Source organism: Lissotriton vulgaris, chromosome 1_1 (genome assembly GCF_964263255.1).
Source record: "Lissotriton vulgaris chromosome 1_1, aLisVul1.2, whole genome shotgun sequence".
Taxonomy (NCBI): Eukaryota; Metazoa; Chordata; class Amphibia; order Caudata; family Salamandridae; genus Lissotriton; species Lissotriton vulgaris.
The window spans coordinates 774337867-774360371 of NC_141685.1; the positions used below are offsets into that span (position 1 = coordinate 774337867).

At 45.0% G+C, this 22505-nt stretch overlaps 1 protein-coding gene across 1 annotated transcript in view; it reads left to right on the forward strand.

Moving 5' to 3' along the window:
• Positions 1-878: 878 nt before the first annotated feature.
• HMCN1 (hemicentin 1) overlaps positions 879-22505 on the forward strand; it is a 1183532-nt gene continuing 1161905 nt past the window's right edge. Inside the window, exon 1 of the mRNA XM_086956029.1 lies at positions 879-1469. Within this exon, the coding sequence (XP_086812155.1) occupies positions 1196-1469 (274 nt within the window). The 5' untranslated portion in view covers positions 879-1195. The remainder of the gene's footprint in view (positions 1470-22505) is intronic.

A 22505-nucleotide genomic window follows, 5' to 3' on the forward strand; every position in this document is an offset into this window, starting at 1 on the left:
GGGAAAACTCACCACAAGGCCCATGGAGCGCTTACCCGCAGAGTATTGCAGCGCTTTGCACTGCGTTGCCGTACCCATGATTTATGAGGCCACTCATAGCCTGCAGAATGGCTTTGCGTGACTTCATAATTCTTTATGAGAGCATAATGTCACACGTTTACCACTTTACATGGCGCAAAAGTGATGCAGGGCCCCCGCAAATTAGCTCCTCTAATGGCTAAAGTGCATAATGTGAAACTAAAAAACTTCCTCTCAATCCAAGCTTCGCCACTTGACCACAATATGTGATCCTCTGCAAATATTTCATTTCACTGGGGCCTCTCTTTCTTCTTTATTGCACCTTGAAGTACAAGAATTCAGGACACGTGGTGTACAAAAGCTATCTAGTGTTTGATGTAATAGACTGTAATGTGGCTCTCTGCCTAATAACAATTTAGGCCACAACTATGGTAGGCATGACAACCAACTTACCTCAGGTCAATAATGGCGTTCTAGCCTGGGCCGGGAGAGGTGTGAATGCGTTTAAATTAACATTTACAAATCATTTCTAAAAACTGATGCACTAAGTTTGGAAACTACCGTATGTTAAGGAAATTCCGATTTTGAAGAGACGGTATCGTATATTTTATGCGATGTTTGTTGCATAGGAAACGTTTTCATCGCTCGGCTTTTTAGCCAGATTCAAGCCAGACCCTTTGTTAGGCTCGGATCTCCCTGCTAAGTTGTTGGGTTGCCCACCTCTACTTTCAGGAGCAATAACGTGCGGTAGAACTTCAGACTGTCCCTACTCTTAACTTTAACAGGATTCGGTAGGTGGCGCCAGAGAGCTTAACTGGCCGGTGCGAGTCCAGCTGAGAGCGAACAATGGTAAGACTTTCATTCTGAGCCAGCCCATCATAGGAGGGTCACGCAGAAGGGGGCATGCTTTGTGCTTCCTCCACAGCCCCGCAGAGGAAATAAACACGGGGCAAAGTGGGACAGGAAGAGACAACCCTCCAGGAAGCCTCACGGGTCAAGTAGCATGTTTTCGTGCACAGCTCCCCTTCCCTGAGTAAATCTTGTCTGTGAGCGCTTGGGCTGCAGCTGTCCCCTTGAAGGAAAGAAACTTTCTGCTGGTCCCAGATGTGCTGGTCCACCTCAGCGGGCGCCCATTGATGCTCATTCAAGGCTAAGCTCTCCAGAAGGCGAGTCCACAATGCCTCTTCGGAGGGGCCCACAGGGGCGTGCGCCCCTCTACCTGCTCCTCCTGCTAGCCGCTGCCCCCCGGAGCCCTGCTCAAGAGAAGGCGCCCGCAACCGAGGAGACCCCCGAGGGGGCGTCCACCCTGGCCTTCGTCTTTGACGTGACGGGCTCCATGTACGACGACCTGGTCCAGGTGATCGACGGCGCCTCCAAGATCCTGGAGACGTCGCTGAAGAGACCCAAGAAACCGCTCTACAACTTCGCGCTGGTTCCCTTCCACGACCCAGGTAAGGCAGCGCCCAGAGGTGGCCTAGCTCGCAGTGTGGCGCTAGGAGAGAAATTCTGACTCGCCCCACATGTTGCCGGCACGCGTCAGGGGGTTGTGTGCTCTCAGCAATGTGTGAAAAAGAGAGGCCACACAGTGTGGGGGGAGATAGCATCTAACTGGAGCTAGATTCGTCGCTTAGTTAATACAAAAAAATGCATTTGATGAAGAATTTAATTCTGGAGGTTGCCCTCATTAAGTTTCTTTCCTAGCTTTCAAACGCCAGAAAGGGGAATAAGGCACAGGGCAACAAAGTGGTTTGCCCAGGATCACACTGTTGGTTCGAATAGGGACGCTTTTATCGAGACCAGTGCAAAATGTTTATTCCACTTGGAGAATTCAACAGAATGAACAATTCTGCACGTACATCGTTGTCAGTGTGCGCCTCTGGTGAAAAAGTCAGACGTTAGTATGTTTTGTTCATTTTTTTGCCAAAGTAGAAAGGGACACCCTCCCCTCTCCCCCCCCCCCCCCCCAAGAATGTTTTCATAATTTTTAGTGGAAAAATGAAAAAACTTGAATTGCATAGATTTTCTCCCGCGTTTGTTCAGCTCAAAACGTTCCATGGTTTATAAAATTGGCATTTTTCCTTAAAATGTTATTTTATCTCGTAAGTTTCACATTACTAATTAAAATCGAATCCTCGCCGATCTGCAGCGCGCATCTCAAACGCTGCACAACATTTCATTTTTGCTCATGCCTCAATGGCTAAAAAGAAGACTTAGTTTTAAAGGATGCTTGTGACTTTTTAATCTTGTTTCCAATCTGTTTTGCTTAAACAAATCTGTTTTGCTTGAACATTGCTGCATATCTGTGGGAAAATGGGAACACCGGATGAGAGATAGTCTAGGGACTCTGACGAGTTTGTTATTTCAAGAACACATCCTCATTTCTTTCAATTTCAGAAATTCCCTGTTGAACCGTTTCCATATGTTTTTGTTTGCTTTAACCATTGGGGTAGGTATGTGACTCCTTCCAGGCTCCTCTTCCAGATCTGGACGGCGCGCTCCCTGCTTTGAGCATGATTTCGTGCCTCTGATATTTCCTTGCGAAGTGAAGGCAGACAGTGACTTTCAACTCCCAGTTCCCCCCTCCTGGTACACCGCCCCCTCCCAGAAAGTCTGGAGCAAACCTGTTGAGTGTCGTTAGTTTTGTGTGCTCCGCTTCTATTCTTGCCTGCAGAACATTCCGACATAATTGCAAGTTATATAGCAGTTAAACAACACAGGGTTTCTAAGCGCTGTTTGTAAAGATGTTGCTATATTTTAAGTCAATGGTAATCATTTTTATTCATCTCAGAAGGATGCAATGATGAGATGGCCCTACAGAATAAGATCACTTTAATTCAGCAGGTGGTGCATTAACCCGTGAAGCACTCCACGCAGTACTACGCTCCTTGGCTCTGGGTACTCACTTTCCCAGATAACCGCACGCTCGGAGGGCCTTATTTATGAAAAGTGTTGCATCACTGGGGTGAAACAGCGATGTAGAACTTGTCAGTGCGCCAGCTTTGCGACACCATGGATGCACCGTATTTACTGTACAGCGCTCCATGATGCCAGGATTTACAGATACGTCAGGAATCCTGACGAATCTGTTGGCGCAAAAACTGGCGCATTGCTGGAGTGTGGCTGGAAACAGACGCAACTCCATAAACGTGTCATTTAACATAGGGCAAGCCCCAGGCGAAAAGGCCTGCGTCACCCCTTACGCCTGCCTCAAGCAGGCATAAGGATTTGACACAGTGACGCCGTAGAAGTGGCGCAGAAATCTCACAGATTTCACAGCGCTACTTCTATGAGGCTTTTCTGCGTCTGAAGGCACACTCTGCATACATTATACCTGTTGCAGGTATAATGTAGCGCAGCGGTTTACAAAGTGATGCATCTGCCTAGATGCGTAACTTTGTGAATATGATGCAGTGTAGCACATTTTTTATGCTGCCACAGCGTCACAAAAAGGTGTCATAATGGCAATATAAGGGCCTCATAAATGTGGCCCAGAGTATTTTGGCCATTCCAGCTGTGAATAAGAAGTATCCATGGCATTGGGGCAGGTAAAATTACTCAGCCTATTTATTTATTTGTGAGTTTTATATGGATCGAACTTGACCCAAAGGTGTCAGAGCGCTTTACAGAGTAAGTACAATAACAATAACATGAGGCACATAGAGAATAGATAAAAATATATAGTAATGGTTTACAATGGGATATGTAGACAAAATAGCAGCATGAACCTGAGTTACATAAAGCATAATTAAAAATATATATCAACATTTAGGGGCCGATAACGATGTGATTCGGCGATGGTCAGAACCTTCTTAACCACATCGTAATGTGCCAGTTAGATTCCTTTCCGACCGCCTCATTACAATGGAGGCGGTTGAAAATGTATCCAACCTTTCATTCCGGCTGGCTTCCGACGAGCCCGGAGAGCCCGTCGGCCAGTCGGAATGCAGCTTGTAATCTTAAGGGCGGCTCTTTCCGCCCTTGAGATTACAATGTCGGGTTTCGGCAGTTTTTCTGTGCTGGTCTTTATGACACAGAAAGGCTGCCGTAACTTGACTTTGGGGGCACCCAGCAGGACACCCTTGGGTGCACGGCCTCTGGTTGGAGGCCGAGGGGACACCTATGGAGCAAGGCAGGCACCCTGTGGGGCCTGCCACGGGATGCAGGGATGAACTGCACCTCCCATTATACTAAGGGAGCATGCATTTCGGCCGATTGCATGCTCCCATAGTAAAAGATAGAAATGCGACCAAACGGTGTCCGGTCGCATCCTAATGGGACGGTTGGGACTGCTGACCGGGTGTCGGTCGGTCCCATGACCGAGACTGTGTCGGGTGCAAGTGATTCTGCCCGACATTGTAATGAACCCCTATATAAAAGAAGAATCCTATAGATAGAAGGATGTAAGGACGTAAAGTTCTGAGGTAGATATAGTAGGGAGATGCAGGGGTAGGGAGAGTAGGTCCAAAGTATTACTCAGAGGTTAGCGAATGAGCATGGCAACACAGCACTTAAGATCATGAAACTAGCACTTTACAGAGTAAGCACAACAGCAGAAACTTGAGGCACATAGAGAGCAAATAAAAATAAGTGCTAACAGCAAATAAGGAGTTGACGAAATACAGTGTGGTATGTAAGCAAGGAGTTGAGTTGAGTGCCCCTCTGCAGGGAGTCTACTGCCATTACTTTGCCACCATTACTTCGAGTTACCATTTATTTGGCATGGCTCTTGCATTTACATTTCTAGGTCTGGATTTAAACTGGTGTATCTACCACGTTCAAGAAAGGGCACTTGACTCACAAAGATCTTTCCCTGACTTACTCTTCTAGTACTATTAACTAACTCTTGTGTTTCAAAGATAAGCCTGGAGTAATCCTGGAAGAATATGCCAGGCTTACTCCTGGAATTCGGGAGTAGGCCAGGAGAACTACAAGAAGAGTAAGTCTCAATTACTTACAGCCACATTTTTGTGAATCAGTCCCTTTGTGTGGGTAAGGGTAAGAAAGTTATCATACAGCAGGTGTCAAGGTGCCATGCTTACAGGATCTGTGTGTGTGACCTGCAGGCCACAGGCTTGAATTGTGACAGGGCTGATTCAGCCTTTCACCCTTCAAACATTGATAACCTGAGTACTGTAGTGTGCTATTATTATGTTAAGCATAATGATGCATTTCAGCTTGAGCTGTTTGACGCATTTGGTCAGTAATTACAGTGCAAGCAGTTACATTGATTCCTTAGGGGTTATGTCCCAATGGTGGCACGGTGGTGCATCCATTCAACACAATCTGATCATCTTTGCGCTTCCAGTAGCCGAACACTGTTTTTTTAAACCTGCCTATGTCAGTGCATTTTTAAGCCATGAGGCTGTTGTATCTTTTTTCTGGTTCATGTGTAAAGGCAATAAGCAGCCGCGGCCCGTGCAGGTAAGAACGGTGGGGCGTCTGGCCAGGTTGGGGTGATATTCGACAGATGACCATGAGGGAAAATTAAATAAATAAATAATTTCCCCTCCTCGCCGTCTGTCAAAATCCCCCCATCAGGCCCCACCACTCTTACCTGCACCGGCTGCGGCTGGCAATAAGCTTGGTTTCCAATGAGCCTAACACTACAGAACAGAAGTTTGATAGGTCATTGGGACTTTGCCATCTCAGACCATTCCTCAAAGCCAGGTATATGGTGGGCACATGTTAACAGTCATTGTCACGCATCGGTGTGTCAGAATTTCTTGTCAAATGAGGTATTTGGCTCTGGCTTAAATATGTGTGCATTATGTTTCTTTCCGCTCCATTCGCTCCCGCACACACTGGCTGCCATGGATAGAATTGTTGGATTTGTGGTACTAAAAACAACGTTTTTTGTAATCCCAAACACATACCACTGACTCATCGGTGGGTTATTCCCGAGTCAACTGGGTAGTGAGGACACCCTTTGGGTAAAAACAGTGCTTAATTTGAGCCTGTAGTTTGCGGTGCTCAGCACTGGCACTTAATTATCAACACCAGCGCTTTTCATGAGCAACAGTTAAGGACATATTTATTTATGTTAGGCACAGGGAGATAAGGTAATTTGCCCAGAATCACAGGATGTTGAGCCGACGCTGAGACTCAAATCTGGTTCCCCAGCTCTGAAGTCTGCAGCAATGGTCATTACATCACATCACATCACATAGTAGTTGATTCTGTTTTAGGTGGTGCTAACAGGAGAAATGGGGTGGTGCCAGCTGCCTCCTGACAAGAGCCCCATCACTTATGTTTTTTACAAATTAAACATTGAGTAAAACTTAATCTGAGTAGGACATAGTTGGGTATTCCTTGGGGTTGGGCTAAACTATTTGGTGAAATGTAGTCAGAGCACAACCCTTCATTTTTAAATCTGCCTGTGTCGTTTTTTGTTTGGGATTTCTGAGTGCCAAACCTTCTCCACAATCTGAAGGTGATGATTCATGAAATAATTACATTTACTCAAGTTTCTCAATATGTTGTAAGTACTGCTTGGAACAACAGAATAGTTTGCGTATGGAATATCGTGGAAGGAATATTGAGTGGTCACAATATCATGACCAGACATCAAGAACTAACAGGTCGACAGGGAAATGTGTATAGATTTTCCATACCTAGCGCCACATCTACATACCTTGATTATATAAATATGTCTTTAGGTACATTGATGTGGAGTTAAGAATAGGAAATCTAGACCTCCCTCTATGCACTTACTTCCTCAATATTTCTTTTTTTTTATAGTTTGGGCACAATATTGTGGCCATTCATTATTCCGTAACATTCCAGACTGCAACCTGACAAAAGTATGTGGGATGTGGCTAGTAGCGTCCCATTATGAGAGGAGTGCTGATTGATATGCCAGGAAAGCTGCTCGATATCGCACAGTGTGTATCAATCAATCAATCAATCAATCAATCAATCAGGATTTATAAAGCGCAGCTAATCACCCGATAGGGTATACAGGCACTTGCAGGCCCCGAGGCTTATTCGAACAGCCAGCTCTTGAGGGCCATGTGGAATTACGGAAGTGAGCAACAGATGCGAAGAAATTGCAAGCTTCTTGACTAACAAAATCTACTTGATCGAACTATCCTTCTCTTCCCTCCCGCCTTCACTCCAACCTCCCCCCATCCAACACACCCTCTCCACCACCTCTAACTCATCTTCGTTCACTCTCTTATCACCTCTCAATCCCTCTCAAGCCCTCCCTGCTCTCTCCCAACCAGATCCCGTTCTGCAACAAAAACCCCTGGCTAAAAACAATGCCTCTTGGAGCGACTTTAGTCCAGTATCCGAATATACGATCACTAATATCATTAACAAACTCAAACCTTCCTCCCACTCCAAAGATCCTCTTCCCGCCCATCTGGTTCAAGAACTTAATTCTATCATCGCACCTATATGGACCAAAATCCTCAACTCCTCTCTTTCCACTGGCTGCGTCCCCGCCTCTCTTCAACTTAGTCAAATCACAAACAATTCTAAAAAAATCCCACAACCGACCCTAATGACCTCAACAACCTTCGCCCTATCTCAAACCTTCCATTCCTCTCTAAAACCCTTAAGAAATGTGTCCTATTACAATTAGAAAAACACATCAACACCTACAATCTCCTTGATATTTTCCAATCTGGCTTCAGAAAGGGATGTAGTACAGAAACTGCTATGATAAACATTACCGACGACATCCATCGCTCACTAGACAAAGCGGAATCCTCAATACTTATCCTCCTTGACCTCTCTTCTGCTTTTGACACTGTGCACCACCCCACCCTTCTCAACACTCTAAAAATTCGATTTGGCCTTGAAGGTAATGTTTTCAATTGGTTCTCCTCATTCCTTCATAATAGATCACAACAAATCAAGCTCAACCACTTCCTCTCTCAACCCCAACCCGTCTAACTCGGCGTCCCTCAAGGATCCATCCTCTCCCCAACCCTATTCAATCTGTTCATGGAACCACTCACTCTCCTCCTCAAACAAGCTAATATCAGCTACCACCTCTACGCTGATGACACCCAATTATACTACAAGATCAATTCCTATAAAGACATACTTCACCTAAATGACACCTTGACTAAAGTTCAAACCTGGTTCCATCAGAACCATCTCAAACTCAACCCGAAAAAAACTGAAACCATACTGTTCTCCCCCAAACACAATTCCCTTCCCATCCAACTCTGGATCAATGACATCAAAGCTCTTAACTGTTCACTCCCCACTTCCAATTCCGTTAAATCCCTAGGCATCAGTATTGACCAGAACCTTAATCTCATCCCCCACATTAATAATGCATCAAAAAGTGCTCTTTTCACCCTTCTCCACCTCAAGAAAATTAAACCATTTATTCCAGCAGTCGATTTCAAGCTTGTTGTCCAATCGCTTGTCCTTTCTAGGATCGACTATGGTAACGCAACTCTGGCCGGCATCCCTAAAATCCATCTTGCCCTGATCAAATCTGTCCTCAATCTTGCGGTAAGACTCATCTCTGACTGTAAAAAATTTGATCACATCTCCCCCGTCCTCAAGAACCTCAATTGGCCCCCAATAGAAGGAAGATCCACCTATAAGATCGCTTGCATCACTCACAAAGCTCTCCACCAAAACACGCCTTCTTACCTTTCAACCAAACTACACAAAGCAGGATGTTCCAGGTCCCTGAGAAGCACTAACTCCCTTGTCCTTATCCCTCCTAGACTCAAATGTCATAAGACCCAATCCCGTGCATTCTCTGGTAACGCTCCCACAATTTGGAACTCTCTCCCCAAGGATCTTCGCTGCAACCCCTCCTACTCTCTCTTCAAAAAAGAACTCAAAGTACTTCTTCTCAACAAATACTGGGGTACCTAATGCTAACTCTGATGATTACACTGTCATTTTATATATTTGCTTTCATCATGTATATTTGCTTTCTGTGTTTCTATTTTTTATTTTTTTTCCGCACAATCACTCGTTTATCTTCACCTCCTTTTAAAGCGCTCTGATACTCTTGGGTCCAGCAGCGCTATATAAAACCTTTGAAATAAATAAATAAATAAAATGGTCTGGAGGTTCGTGGGCAGGCTGTTTCTGGTCTTTGCTGTGATGTGGGAGTAGGAACGTCCTCCACTTCTACTTCGATAGATGCGGGCAGTATGGGCAAGTGAAAGGGAGGGAGCGCATAGTCTTCTCCATGGTTGGTAGAATCAATACGATGAGTGTGTTGCTCAATATGCCAGCATGCGGTTTAATATGCCAGATTTGCTATTTAATGTTCTAAGAATGCCGCATGACATGAAAGAGTGCTTCTCAATAATCCAGGAAACCTGTTGCTCTAGAAGAGGGTGCATCAATATGGCAGCATGCTACTGAATATGGCAGTGTGATGCTCAATATGGTGGTGTGCTGCTCAATATGGTGGTGTGCTGCTCAATATAGCGGTGTGCTGCTCGATATGGCGGTATGCTGCTCAATATGGGTGTGTGCTGCTCAATCAGCTAGTGTGCTTCTCATATTTGGTATGTAATACGCGAGGATTGCTTTCTAATGTGCCATTATGTTGCTCAATCTGTAGGTTACTGTTCAATAACGCGAGGGTGATACACAATATGGCAGGAAGCCATCAATGGTATCGGAGTACCGGTGCTGTTCTTCACACAACCACGTGCCATGGTGCTTAGGCCGGAGTGCTGCAACCCTCGCTCCTGTGATTCCTTCTAATGCAAACAAGAATAGAGGACTTTGTGCAGGGCTCTCTAGCAATTGAAGAACACTGAAGTAAGTAAGCCAAGGTTTTAGTAGATTTCACAGAGTGGAGCACATCCAACAAGTTGCGGGTTGAGAACAAGGTCATTTAGCCACTGGCATATGTTCCAGAATTTACTCATATGGTGTGAGAAAGTGAGTTTCTGTTGCAGTACCCACCCCACTTTTTGCCTGATACCTGATGCACTTTTCCTTGGTGTGCCCTGGGTCCCTGCCAATCAGGTACCCAAGGCCTGTGTTCCTTCCCTAAAAACTTTACTAAAGCCTAAACCCAATTGGCATCTCTGGCCACATGCCAGCCCCTAGTAAATGGTACCCTAGGTATCCAGGGAATTGAGACCAGAGAAGACCCCCAAGGGCTGCAGCACTTATTGTGCCACCCTGAGGGGCCCTGTACCCTGACACCCACACACTGCCTTTGCAGGCTGAGTGTCTAGGTGCAGAACTAAGCAAAGAGTCAATATGGCACACCTCCCTATGTGCCATGCCCACAAACCCACTGCCCTGGCATACATTAGCCACCCCTCTAGCTGGGTGCCCTATGCCAGTGGTGTGGGCACAGGTGCAGGAGCCCTGTGCCCCTACAGTACCCTAGGCACTGTAAGTGCAGGGATGCCATTAAGAGTATATGGTGCTGGGAGGTTGTCGTTACGAACTCCACAGCACCATAATGGCTACAATGAACACTGACAAGTTTGATATCAAACTTCTCAGCACATTAAACCCACACTGATGCCAATGTGGGATTTAAGGTAAAATGCACTACAGAGAGCATCTTAGAGATGCCCCTGAAACCTAACCTACAATCCACGTCTGGGCTGAATGGCTGCAGAGGCTGCCACCCAGCAGACATGTTGCTGGACCCCTGGGTGGAGAGCCCCCGCTCTTTTGGCCCTGCAACAATGCGCATCCTGGGCGAGGTGCTAGGTGTCCTCCCCAGGATGGGCAGGGGAAGCTTCAAAGGCATGCCGCCTGTGTGAGCTTCTCCAGACCATTTGCTGTACCCAGCAACTGGCCCCCTCCAGTCCTGACTCCCACTCCGGCGGGAAGACTGGCAGGAAAAACTACATCAGGAAGGGGGGGGTGTGCCAGCCTGTGCCAACCCCACCCCTCAGGTGGGGGAGACGAGGTGAAGGACGACCCCGGGCTCCAGCCTTCTTGAAGATGGGGATCCCTGCCCAATCACAGCTAGGCTCCTGCCCCTCTCCCACAGGAGAGGAGCAGGCTAGGGGGAGTACCCACCCCAGGACAGGGACCTATTGGTCCCTGTCCTTGCCCTACATGTAACGCCCCTAAATTCAGTATTTAGGGGCTCCCTTAACCTTCCTTCCTCAGATCCAGATACCGAAACAAGAAAGAAGAACAATAAACAAGAAGACCTGCCATGCAGCTGCTAAAAAGAGGAAGACACCGACTGATTTGGCCCCAGCCCTACCGGCCCGTTGACCCTCGAACCTGCTCCTGCTAAACCCTGGCATCTCCAGTGGTCAGCAACCTCAAAAACCCCAGAAGACCTGACTGCCTTGTGACTCTAACTACCTGGGTCTCCCACGAGCAGTGGTTCTGCTCAAAGCAAGTAACAAGCCCTGGCATCAGACCGGAACCGCGAACCCTGCATGCTCTGCACCCGCCAAGCCTGGCCTGTGCTGGAGTGAACCAAGACTCTGAGGACATCCCCCCGGCGATTCTGACTCGAAATCCAGTGCCCAAGGACCCTCCTCGATGACCCAGACGACGCCTGCAGCCTCAGGACAAAGGACCCCTCCGAACGCAACCAGCAGGGGGTAAGATTTCCTGACCTCAAAAGACACCTCTGCACCCAGCGCCCCACGGGCCCCTGTGCCCAACTTCTGGGAGCCTACCTATCCTCCAATATCCCAACTTACCCCTCGAAGTGTTGGTCGCTCCTAAAGATCCCCCGTCCCCCGAGCCTGCAGCCTTTGTTCCCTTTTCAAGATCCTCATTGAATAACATTGAGCGCCCAACGGCTCAAAAGCACCATGCACCCAGCCGCACGAGTGCCCCTGGGAGTGCAACCTGTATCCTATTTTACTTCCCCATTTGCCCTGAGCAAGTGACCAAGAGCCCAGCTCCCACAGTTGCGTGGCCTGCTAGCCAGCAGCACCAACCGAAGGACCCCTGCCTCTCATTGGATAACATTGGGCCTAACTACCTCTGCACCCGGCTGCCCCTGTGCCTCTGGGTGTGTCCCTACTGTACCTACCTGACCCTGGGGGACCCCTGAGTCTATGCCCGGAACCTTAACTTCACCAGTCGAGTACTCACCTGAAAACCGATGACTCACATTCCTGCCATAGGATAACACTGACTGGTTTGACTCGAAAAATCTTCTAAGTGTGAAGTTTTGAAACTTTAAAATGTTCATCTAAAATCAGCCGAATAACAAATGTTGAATTACTCACCTGTGATCAGGAGAGAAGCCAGTACTGTACCTGTAGCCCAGTATTGAACCGCAAAAGTAATCACAACCGTGTTTGCTAGTAATCTAAATTTCTGCCTAGGAAACCATTGACTGTTTTTCTGTGAAATTTCTTCTAAGTGTGAAGTTTTGAAATGTTAAAATATTCATCTAAAATCCGCTGAATATCGAAATCCGAAGTACTCACCTGTAATCAGGAGAGAAGCCAGTGCTGTATCTTTTGGCCCAGTACTGAACCGCAAAAGTAATCACAACCTTGGTTACCAGTAATCTAAATTTCGTCCATAGGAACAGTCTGGTTTTCTGTGAAATTTCTTGTCTACTTTTGAAAATTACAAATATTCCTTAAAAATTGTACCTACTACTGAAACGTAATTGCTTACCTGTTTTAAGTAGAGGCCCCAGTGCTGGACCTAGAAGCCCAGTCCTGGATTACAAAAGTAACAAGAACGTACTTTAACTACTACTTGATTTTCCTCCCATTGGATAACATTGCCAGATTTTCATTGAAAAGTTTGTGTGAACTTTTGAAATAGCTTAATATTTCTTAAAAATCATAGCAATAACTAAAACGTTTTTACTAAACTGTTTTCAGCTTAGACCCCAGGACTGAATCTGGGATCCAGTCCTGAAGTTACAAAAGTAATCTATTAAGTAACCGGCTGCATTTATGTAGAAAACCCCATTGAGCTCAATGTTAAATTGTGTTTAGAATTGTGTTGCCTACTGCAACCACTGTTCGTATTGTGCTCACAAAGTTTATTGCCTCTTTGCAAAGTAACTACCTGAGAGTACTCATATTGAGGAAAGTATATTTTGATACCTGTTGGTTCTAAAAATAAAACAACTATATCTTTGGATATTAAAAAAATTGGCCTAGAGTTCAGTTCTTGAGTGTGTGAAACCTTTTGCTGACTGCGTGTGTACAAGAAATGCTTTACACTGTCCTCTGGTACTGCTCGACCAAGCTACCACTTTTGAGAGTAAGGTCAGACCTGACTTTAACTTCTGTTATACCTCTGGGGATTGTGGACTTTATACACACTGTACCTTACTTTGGTCCAGTATATATAGAGCCACTTTCTCACATATGGATAGCTGCACATTTAGAGTATTAACACCATGAAGCCAAACAGAAGAACACAACACAAGAAACAGGCATTCCTACCAGGCAGAGCAGCGCACACCACTCTCATGGGTTGGAGAGAAAGACCATTTCAACTCCTGTCCTCTGTGGTCTGCTGTTCCCGACTCCACCTCCTGGTGCCAAGATCTACGCAGAGGGCAGGAGTTCCAGCATCTTGACCAATTTCGGTTTACAGTGTAGTCAACAGGATAATCCTTTGGGAGGCCACAATGGAACACAGCGCATCGACGGAGATCAAATCAGGTTCTTAAAAAACCTAGGGCCAGATGTATGTAGCTTTTTTGTGCTCGCAAACGGCCCGATTTGGGCTGTTTGCGACTGTAAAAAAAGCTGTTTCTATGACTAAACCCTATTTTGCGCTTTGGTAACCTATTACCGAATCGCAAAATAGGCTTGCGATTCGGTTTTGGGAAGGGGCATGTTTAGGGCGTCCCTCATAATAGCAACTCGCAGTGGTATGTAAGTATGTTTTGCAACTGGAATGCGGTCGCAAAACAATTGCATTTTACCACCAACTTGAAGTTGGTGGTAACCCACCTTCTCCTTTGTGAATGTATGCAAAACGTTTCTAAGAGCAGGGAGCGGTCTCATGAACCCCTGCCTGCTCTTAAAAATGAAAAGAATAATTTTCATTTTTGTTTTTAAAAAGCATCCCGTTTTCCTTTAAGGAAAAGGGGCTGCATTAAAAATAAAAATGTTGCTTAATTTAAAAGCAAACACAGACATGATGGTCTGCTATTCCCAGCAGGTTACCATCCCTGTGTTTTTAGCGATTCCCAATGGGTCGCAAATTGTGACCTACCTCATGAATATTAATGAGGTAGGTCAATTTGCGACCTATTGGGAATCACAAACAGCTTAAAACACACTTTTGTACATTGCAATTCGTGATTTCCTAATAGCGAATTGCAAAAATTCGCTATTAGGGAATCGCAAACCCGCAATGTCGTACATCTGGCCCCTAGTCCTTCTCTTTTCTTGACATGGGCAATGCCTACCTGTGTGCCCAGAAGTTCCAGTGACAAGCTGTGGATTCACCAGGAGGAACAGAGAGAGTGCTATGTTATGAAGTACTGTAATGTCCGCCACCATAACTCAAGACAGGTTATCTAACCAAGCACTGGCCCTTCATGAGGTCACAGGCAGTCCCCATCTGCTGTTAACCCAGTTCCTGCTCTCTTATCTGTATACTATCAGCAGTTCCTTTCCTCTCTTACCTCATCAACTGTTCCTGCTCTCTCTTATTTCATTAGCAGTTCCTGCTCTCATTCATCTCATCAACAGTTCCTGCTTTCTTCCCTGTATACTATCACCAGTTCCTGCTGTCTTCCATGTATAATATCAGCAGTTCCTGCTCTCTTTTACATCATCAGCAGTTCCTGATCTCTCACAACTTTATTAGCAGTCCTTGTCCTCTCTTCACTCATCAACAGTTCCTGCTCTCCGCCTAGTATGCTATCAGCAGTTCATGCTCTCTCTTACCCCATCAGCAGTTCCTTCTCTCACTTATCTCATCAACAGTTCCTGCTGTCTTTCCTGTACACTATCAGCAGTCCCTGCTCTCTTCCTTGTATACTGGCAGTAGTTCCGGCTCTCTCTTACCTCCTCAGCTGTTCTTGCTTTCTTCCCTGTATACTATCACCAGTTCCTGCTCTCTCTTACCCCATCCGCAGTTCCTGCTCTCTTACCTCCTCAGCTGTTCCTGTTCTCTTCCCTGTATACTACCACCAGTTCCTGCTCTCTCTTACCCCATCAGCAGTTCCTGCTCTCTCTTCCCTTTATCAGCAGTTCCTGCTCTCTTTCCTTTATCAGCAGCGCCTGCTCTCTCTTTTCCCCTGTCCGCTCGTAAATGCTGTTCTTCCATCCCTGTCACAGCAGAAACGTCTCTCTTCCCATCCACTCTCCTCTTGCCCGCAGCAGACCCCCCAGGATATTGCGGCATGGATCAGCAAATTTAGCGGCACAAATATAGAAATTTAGCGGCACAAATGTGGAAATTTAGCTGCATTTTTGCGGCACTTTATTTTACTTATAATCATTCATTCTCAGCCTTAAATCAATGGAAACTGTTTTATCAGAGTATTCCACTATGAAACGGGCAACCTGGGATATGGAACAGAGGAAGCAGCCCATAGGTGAAGGCTGTTATCCCTTGGAAATGCAATCCTCCATTTGCTTTAGTATAGGTTCTGAGAAGCCCATTAAAGATGGCTGGTAGCATCCCATGGGATATGGTATTCCAGAACCTACCTTATTGATGTTCAATTTTTGCCTAAGATCACACAATTTAAGCATGGAAGCCACGATTTTATCCAGATGTTCTGGTTTCACCCTGTAGTGCGGTGAGAGGCCCCCGGGCAGTGAGAGTCAGTGCCCCCTTTGTGGTGGGGACCGGGGCCCTGTTGTACGGTGAGAGGACTCTGGGCAGTGACAGTCAGTGCATCCTGTGGGATGGGACCAGGGGCCCTCGTATGCGGTGAGAGGCCCCCCTGGCCTCCCTTGCAGTGCGACCTTTGTGATTCTGGCTTTCAGGGTTTACTTATCTGTTACTGTTAGTCTTCTAAGATCATTGTACCCTCACGGGCTAGTGTTCGTTTTGCTACCGCCACCCTTCATGACGCAACAAGGCAGGTTTTGTGGCAGGAATATTTCTTCCTAAGGTGGACTCATTGGAGAATGAAGCACTGTGTAGGAAGCATTCAAGGACGTAATCCGAGGAACAAACATAGCCAGACAACTGGGTATCCTGAAAACTCTCTGAGGCCATTGTGCTATCTTCAAAAAAAGATCCTTTCACATGAATAAACCTTTTTTTGTGGAGCAAAGATGTAACAAATTATTATTTTCAAAGATTATTGAAAAACAAAAATCAGAGAATTTTTCTTTACAGAGGGGTTCCTTAAAAATACCTTTCTAAATATTATGTGAAGCTCAATCAATACATGCTGATGGTATGGCCGGACTGGAGAACCAATAGCGCCCCTGGAAAATTTGCTTAAACTAGCCCACTCCCTCATTCCTGGTGTAAAATCTCTCTTTCGTATATATCCATTCTCTCTCTTTCCCTTTCTGTCCTCTCTCCCTTTCCCCTCTCTGGCTTTCTCTCTACTTTTGCACTCCCTCAATCTCCTTCCTTCCCTCTCTCTTGAAACCTCCCTGTGCCTGCTGCAGTAAACCGCAGGGAGCTAGGGAAAGTGACAGAGGTATCAGGAGTGGACATGGGATTTCAAAACCAGCCTTCAACGGCTCCCTCCCGCCCACCAGGGAAAGGCCCAGTGAATTTAAAGACCCGTCCAGTCCAGCAGTCATGGAGCTTAATCAGCAGGATTTTCACGTTTACATTGTATTAAAAAATACAGGCTGAGGCAGCTGAGACCAATTCCAGAAAAGTTTAAGATGAAGGAATATTCTATAAACCCACGGGCCATTTCTCAAGTTCGCTCAGGTATCAGTTGATGTTTCGACACCCAGGCATAAATCCATGGGCCTCATCAGGACCAAAAGAGGCCATGTCACTCAAACACCCTCTTGTACAGCAAGACCTCTGCTGTTGTGGTCTCTATTGTTGACATTTTGTACAAAATGTCAGTGTCTATAATTCAGGTGCACTGTTATTGTATCCCCTTTTGAGCAAAGAATGGCATGGACTGTCAGCAAAAATGGTGGGTCCAATGAAGTTAGGAATTAGGAATATCTGTTAGCCCTTGCTTGATGATGTTACTGTAACTAGAGCACCAGGGGCCAGGTGCACTATTGTTCTGGTTGCCAAAAGCAGTCACAATTTGGGACCAGTCTTTTGGCTACCAGAAATGTATTTTGGAACCAAGCTATGTACTAATAGTCATTTCGCAAAATAAGGATTGAGAATGGGTCATAACCTTAGCTACCTAATTAATATCTATTAGATAGGCAGAAAATTGCGATTCACATGGATTGGTCAAAATCACAGCGATAGTGACCTGGAAGGGCCAGCAGACATTGATATTAAATAAAGTAACCCTATTTTTTTTAAAGGAACACAAATTCCTTTATGGGAAACATGGTTGTTTAAAAAGGCCGAGGGGCCCACTGCTTCATGAAACGTGTACCCCGCCAATTAACAAAGGGGAAGGGGGCCAAAGAGGACCACATTTTTATTTTTGCGAATATTTTTCCACCTCAACTTGGGAATTGGTAAATTGTCAATGGTTTGTGACCGGAATTCGGATTGCAAACCTTTGCCACATTTGGTACCGATTTGCAATATGGAAGGAACACCCACACCACCCTCCTTCCAAATTGCGAATCAGTAACCACTCGGAAACTCATTTTAGGAGTGGTAAGAAAAGCTTCATGACTCCTAAAATGTGTTTTGTGTATAACATATACCTTTTTTGAGGTAACAAACACTCAAATTGTTCGAATTATGGAGTAGTGTAAATAGAAAATCAATAATAGAGTGCAGTGGGGAACATGTTCCACCAGTCTAAAAAATGTCTCAGTGAGTTAAATGTTTTCTGCTGACTTTTGCAATAGTCAGTATGTTTCAATTTCAGGATTCTCCGACCCTTGGTTCAACTGATTGAGTCAATACTACAAACTCCCAGAATGCACTAATGTATTAAAACACACTGAACACCAGAAGCCAGGTGCCCTGGGGACATGGGGACATCTGGTAGCCCTATCACCATTGGTCAAATGTAAACTTTGCAGGTCACTAATGTTCCATTTTATGGCTTCGTCCCCCTCAACGTTAACTGAAGCTTTGTGGATGCCGCTGAAATGAGAGTGAGCTTGACGGGACTGGCCCTGAGACACAGAGGACATAAAAAGAGGCAATTTACAGGAAGCTGCGGGCAAACAAAGGCTTAGGCGCCTGCTGCAAATACTTTCATCAGCTTATGGGGTGAGATAAATTGTGTAAAGAATTTCGATATTTACAGAGAATCGCAGCGGGTGTTTACCATGCAGTTAACTTTGGGCACGATTTTGATACATTTATCGTAACTGTCAGCTGCCACCGTGTCACGATTAAGACTTTCAGCCAAGCCTGTTTTTCCATCCAAAATCACCAAGCTGCTTGAACTTGGAGTTTCAGTTTTCCCATTACAAGTGGTAAAGTCCAACACTGAACATTGGTAAAAAAACACGTTTTTTAAACCCCCCTCATCAGAATTCGGTTTCTATGGCTAGTACTTGCTTATTTTCAGGAATTGGTGCTGATAAATGAGTGTTTGTTGTAAAAATACAAAAAGGTAAAAAATAACAGAAACAAAAAAATCAAATAATTGCTGTCGACTGTTTGCATGTCACGGAGGCTGTTTTCAAGCAGCAGTCCCTCCCTGTTCACCAGCCAACATAGTAAGGCATGATGGAACTTGCAGTTTGTTATCCCCATTATAAGTGCAGGTATACAAGTTCGCACGTTTGAGTTTCTTGCATTCAACTGCACCCTTATGGCAATTGAGGGGTTTGACTCTGGGAAGGCAAAGTAGTATTCTAAAATCAGTTCTGGATTATTTGGGAAAAGTGCAATTTTCCCAAAAGAATCCAGGAAGATTATTTACTTTTTAATTTTTTTAATCTTGAGATGCATAGTGAAGTGCAACTTTCCATGAAATAGTTCAGAAGGCTTTTTTGCTATGTCCAGTAAATTGCAGCTAACTTTGTGGCTTTTAGTTCCCTACTCATCTCCAATATATTTTATAGGTAAAAGCACAGTTGATGAAGCCATTTAAATAAAAACTGCTATGGAGTTGGGCTGTAGAAGTTTGGAATGGAGAAAGTGCACTAGCAGGATGGAACATGAGTCATTAAATGGCTGCAGTTCCTGGCTTTGAACTGCCACTTCGGGGGAGCAAACTGGGTTTCGCGGATGCTGCGAAGGGAAATTTAGTATTCAAAGTCCAGACCCAGAATATTTGGAGAAAGTGCAACTTTACACAAAGAATCCAAGAGGTATATTTGTTACTCGTAACTCCAATCTTGAAATATTTTTAGAAAAAGTTAGAAATTCCTTATGTATTTAAGAAAGGGTTGAAAAGTTGTAATTTTGAATTGTGGAAAGTGATTTCTTGAGGGGGACACTTAAGGCAATACAGTAGGAATATCCTGCAGGAGTTAGCTCCTGCAAATATGGCCATTAAGCTTATTTTAGAGAACTGGTTTTAGTTCTGGGAAAACATTTTCTTTTTACAACCAAAAGGCACTTTAGAAAGAAAAAAAGCTATTGGTTGGTGAAGGTGCAAAGGGACGAAAATGTAGGCCTTGATGGAATTTAAATTACTTATGCAATTTTGGGAATTTTACATTACGCTTATTACATGAAATTCCCAAAATGGCGGCAGTAATATAATTACGCAGCAGTTCCTGGGAAAAATGCAGCATGAGAACAACGCTAACAACCAGAAGGCGAGTGGCTGTTGTTCGCAGCAATTGTGCTGTTCATGTTATTCTTTAATCGAGGAAGCGCTTTGTGCTAAAATATAGAGCTACACGACAGATTTCCATTCACTGTAATTTCATATAATGTTGCAAAATTTTCCAGAAATTTGATTTAATTATGCGAATTTCACATACCCCTACTGAAAAGTAGCCCTTCCTTATTTGCGGAAAGTGAAATATGTTTAAATTATGAGAGCTCTCAAAGTTTCCTGTTCTATGCACAAAGCCACTGGAATAATGCTATTTCTATATTTTTCACACAATTATGGATTTGCCAAATTGGCTGCACAATCGATCATCTGCTGTACAATCTGCAGATTTTAACAGAAAAAATGTATTTCTATTTTAAATGTATCAACAGTTAGTAAAAGGGTAGCGCTGTGTCCCCACGCAGTGGAAAGCCCTTCGCAAAGGTTGACTGGTCCCCTTTTATTTGCTTAAAGAAAAATGTGTGTGTTAAACTGTACTAGTAAGGTGAATTCTTTGCCCAGGCAGTGTTTCAACGTGTACAAATATTGAAGTAATAATATTACAAAATGTGCTTTATGTCACATAATTTGTCTTTTTTTGCCGCATAATTTAGTCAACTTCTGCTACATAATTTGATCCACCCCTGCTGCCGAATTCCAGAGGCCCTGTCGATGTATGGAGCTAGTGCATAAATGCGACGATTTGTCTGAATTCTTATACTTGGAGTCATTAATTTACCCCTCTGCAACTTTTGAACCGTTTGAGCAATTTACACCAAATGTGGTATGGTCGAAGCTCGACATAGGAATACTCCTGCCTCCATGTTTGGTGCAGAATTGCTCACGGGGTAGTCACATGATTTATGTGGGCAAACATGTGATTTCCTAGTACTAAGGTGACATCCATAACGACATAGATGTGATTGCGCCTCTTTAACATGTATATTAAAAAGAGTGGTCAAAAAAGAAGCTTTTTCCATTTTAGCTTTCATAGGAATATATGTTCTCTCTACAGCAACATGCTCTCCCTCTCGATTTCCCCGAGTTTACAGGCAGGCGGGGGAGGGGGAGGGCGGCGGTTGCAGAACTTTTTCACAAAGTTGAAAGATATAAATCTTTTCTAAACAGGAAATTGATATCCAGTGGGTATGCTGCTAATTGTCCCTCGTTGCTGTGCGAGGAAAAGCGCGCCTTTCATATCAGGAGCTCTAAAAAAAAAATTGATAGCATGGGGAAAAAGATTAATGTATGAGGCGAATTTAAAAAGAATCCTGCGGTACAGATGTAGGTGATAGTAAGTGGTGGGCACAATGTACACTTTAGTTCACTCTGGGGCTGGAGATCTGGCAGGGGGAGCATTAGTTATGCTGGAGATTGGTGGGGGCTATAAATCAGTGGTCTTCCGAGAAGGGATCAATAGGCCAGGTCAGACACATTAGCCCCCTGGCAGTGGGGCTAATGGTGGCCTCCTGCCATGTTGTTCAGATTAGGACTGAGGCCTGGAGCTGGCTCTGGCAGGAAGGGTCTGTAAATGTGGCTGCCTCTCACACTGGCAGCATTTACTAGGCTGGAGTTAAACATGTCTCCTGGGACAGCCATATCAGTGACACATTTCCTGCGACCTCCAGAGCTGCACAACTGGGTTTTTTTTGGGGGGCAGACTCGACCAGAAGGTATTGGAGTACTTTACACGAGCACCAGTTACATTACACAAGGACACATTCATTTTTTGTAGGAATGGAGAGATTAAATGATTTACCCAGAATCAGGTCGTCAAGCTGATGCCAAGACTCGAACCCATTTCCCCAAAGTCGGGCGCTCTGGTTGTTATGCCACATCCTCTCCCCAGAATAAGTCTGTCTTTCTGAGTTATAGGGTTCCTTGTTTAGTTTGCAAGAATGTAATGCAGGTCTCCAGGGATCACAATGTATTTTTCACTCCCAGACTTGTACATGGGAACATTATAGGTTGGATGTGCCAGTGCACAGTGCCAGCCCCGTCTTTAATTCGTTTTCATTTGCCGCCTTACAATGTAGGGTAGTTAGTTTAAAGACCAGGGCCCTGATTTAGAGTTGGATGGTGATGGAAAATCCACCAATTTATGGATAGGATGCAGAGGAGAGTACGCCAGGGAAGTTTCTGAGTCACGAGACGCACTGTTGGATTGTCCTCCTGATTTATTATTTCATCCAGGATCTTCTCGAAAGACAAGTAGCAGACAGGGGTTGCAACTGCTGTTCCTGGCTTGAACTTTGGTACACCCTGGCATTGCCTCTTCTATCCTAGTGAAGGCAGCAGAAGACGCAGAAAGCCTTCGGTTCAGGCCTTTATCTCTGGAGCGGACCTTTAATGGCCGGTAGAGCCTACTATGGAGGTCTCTAAGGCTATTAGAACATTCGGCCCTTAGAGGGCAGAGTGTTCTAATTAGTAAAAACAAATGCTTCTCGAAGCCCGAGAGGGTTTAAATCCCCTTGGGCTCCGAGATGCCTTTGTTCACCAAAGTCAAACACTGAAATGTTCGAGCTCCGGGCATTCTACCAGCCATTAGATGCCCGGACACACCATTATTTTCAATGGAGCTCCCAACATTTTAATGTTCTAATATAGCCTTAGAGCCCGAACTAGCAGCCTCAACCGGTCATTAAAGGCCCGCTCTAGCGTTAAAGGCTCGAGTCGAAGACGAGGGCCTTTAACAAGTGAGCAGGCCTTTAACGGCCAGTAGAGCCCACTAGGAGGGCTCTAAGGCTATTAGAACACTTCCCCATAG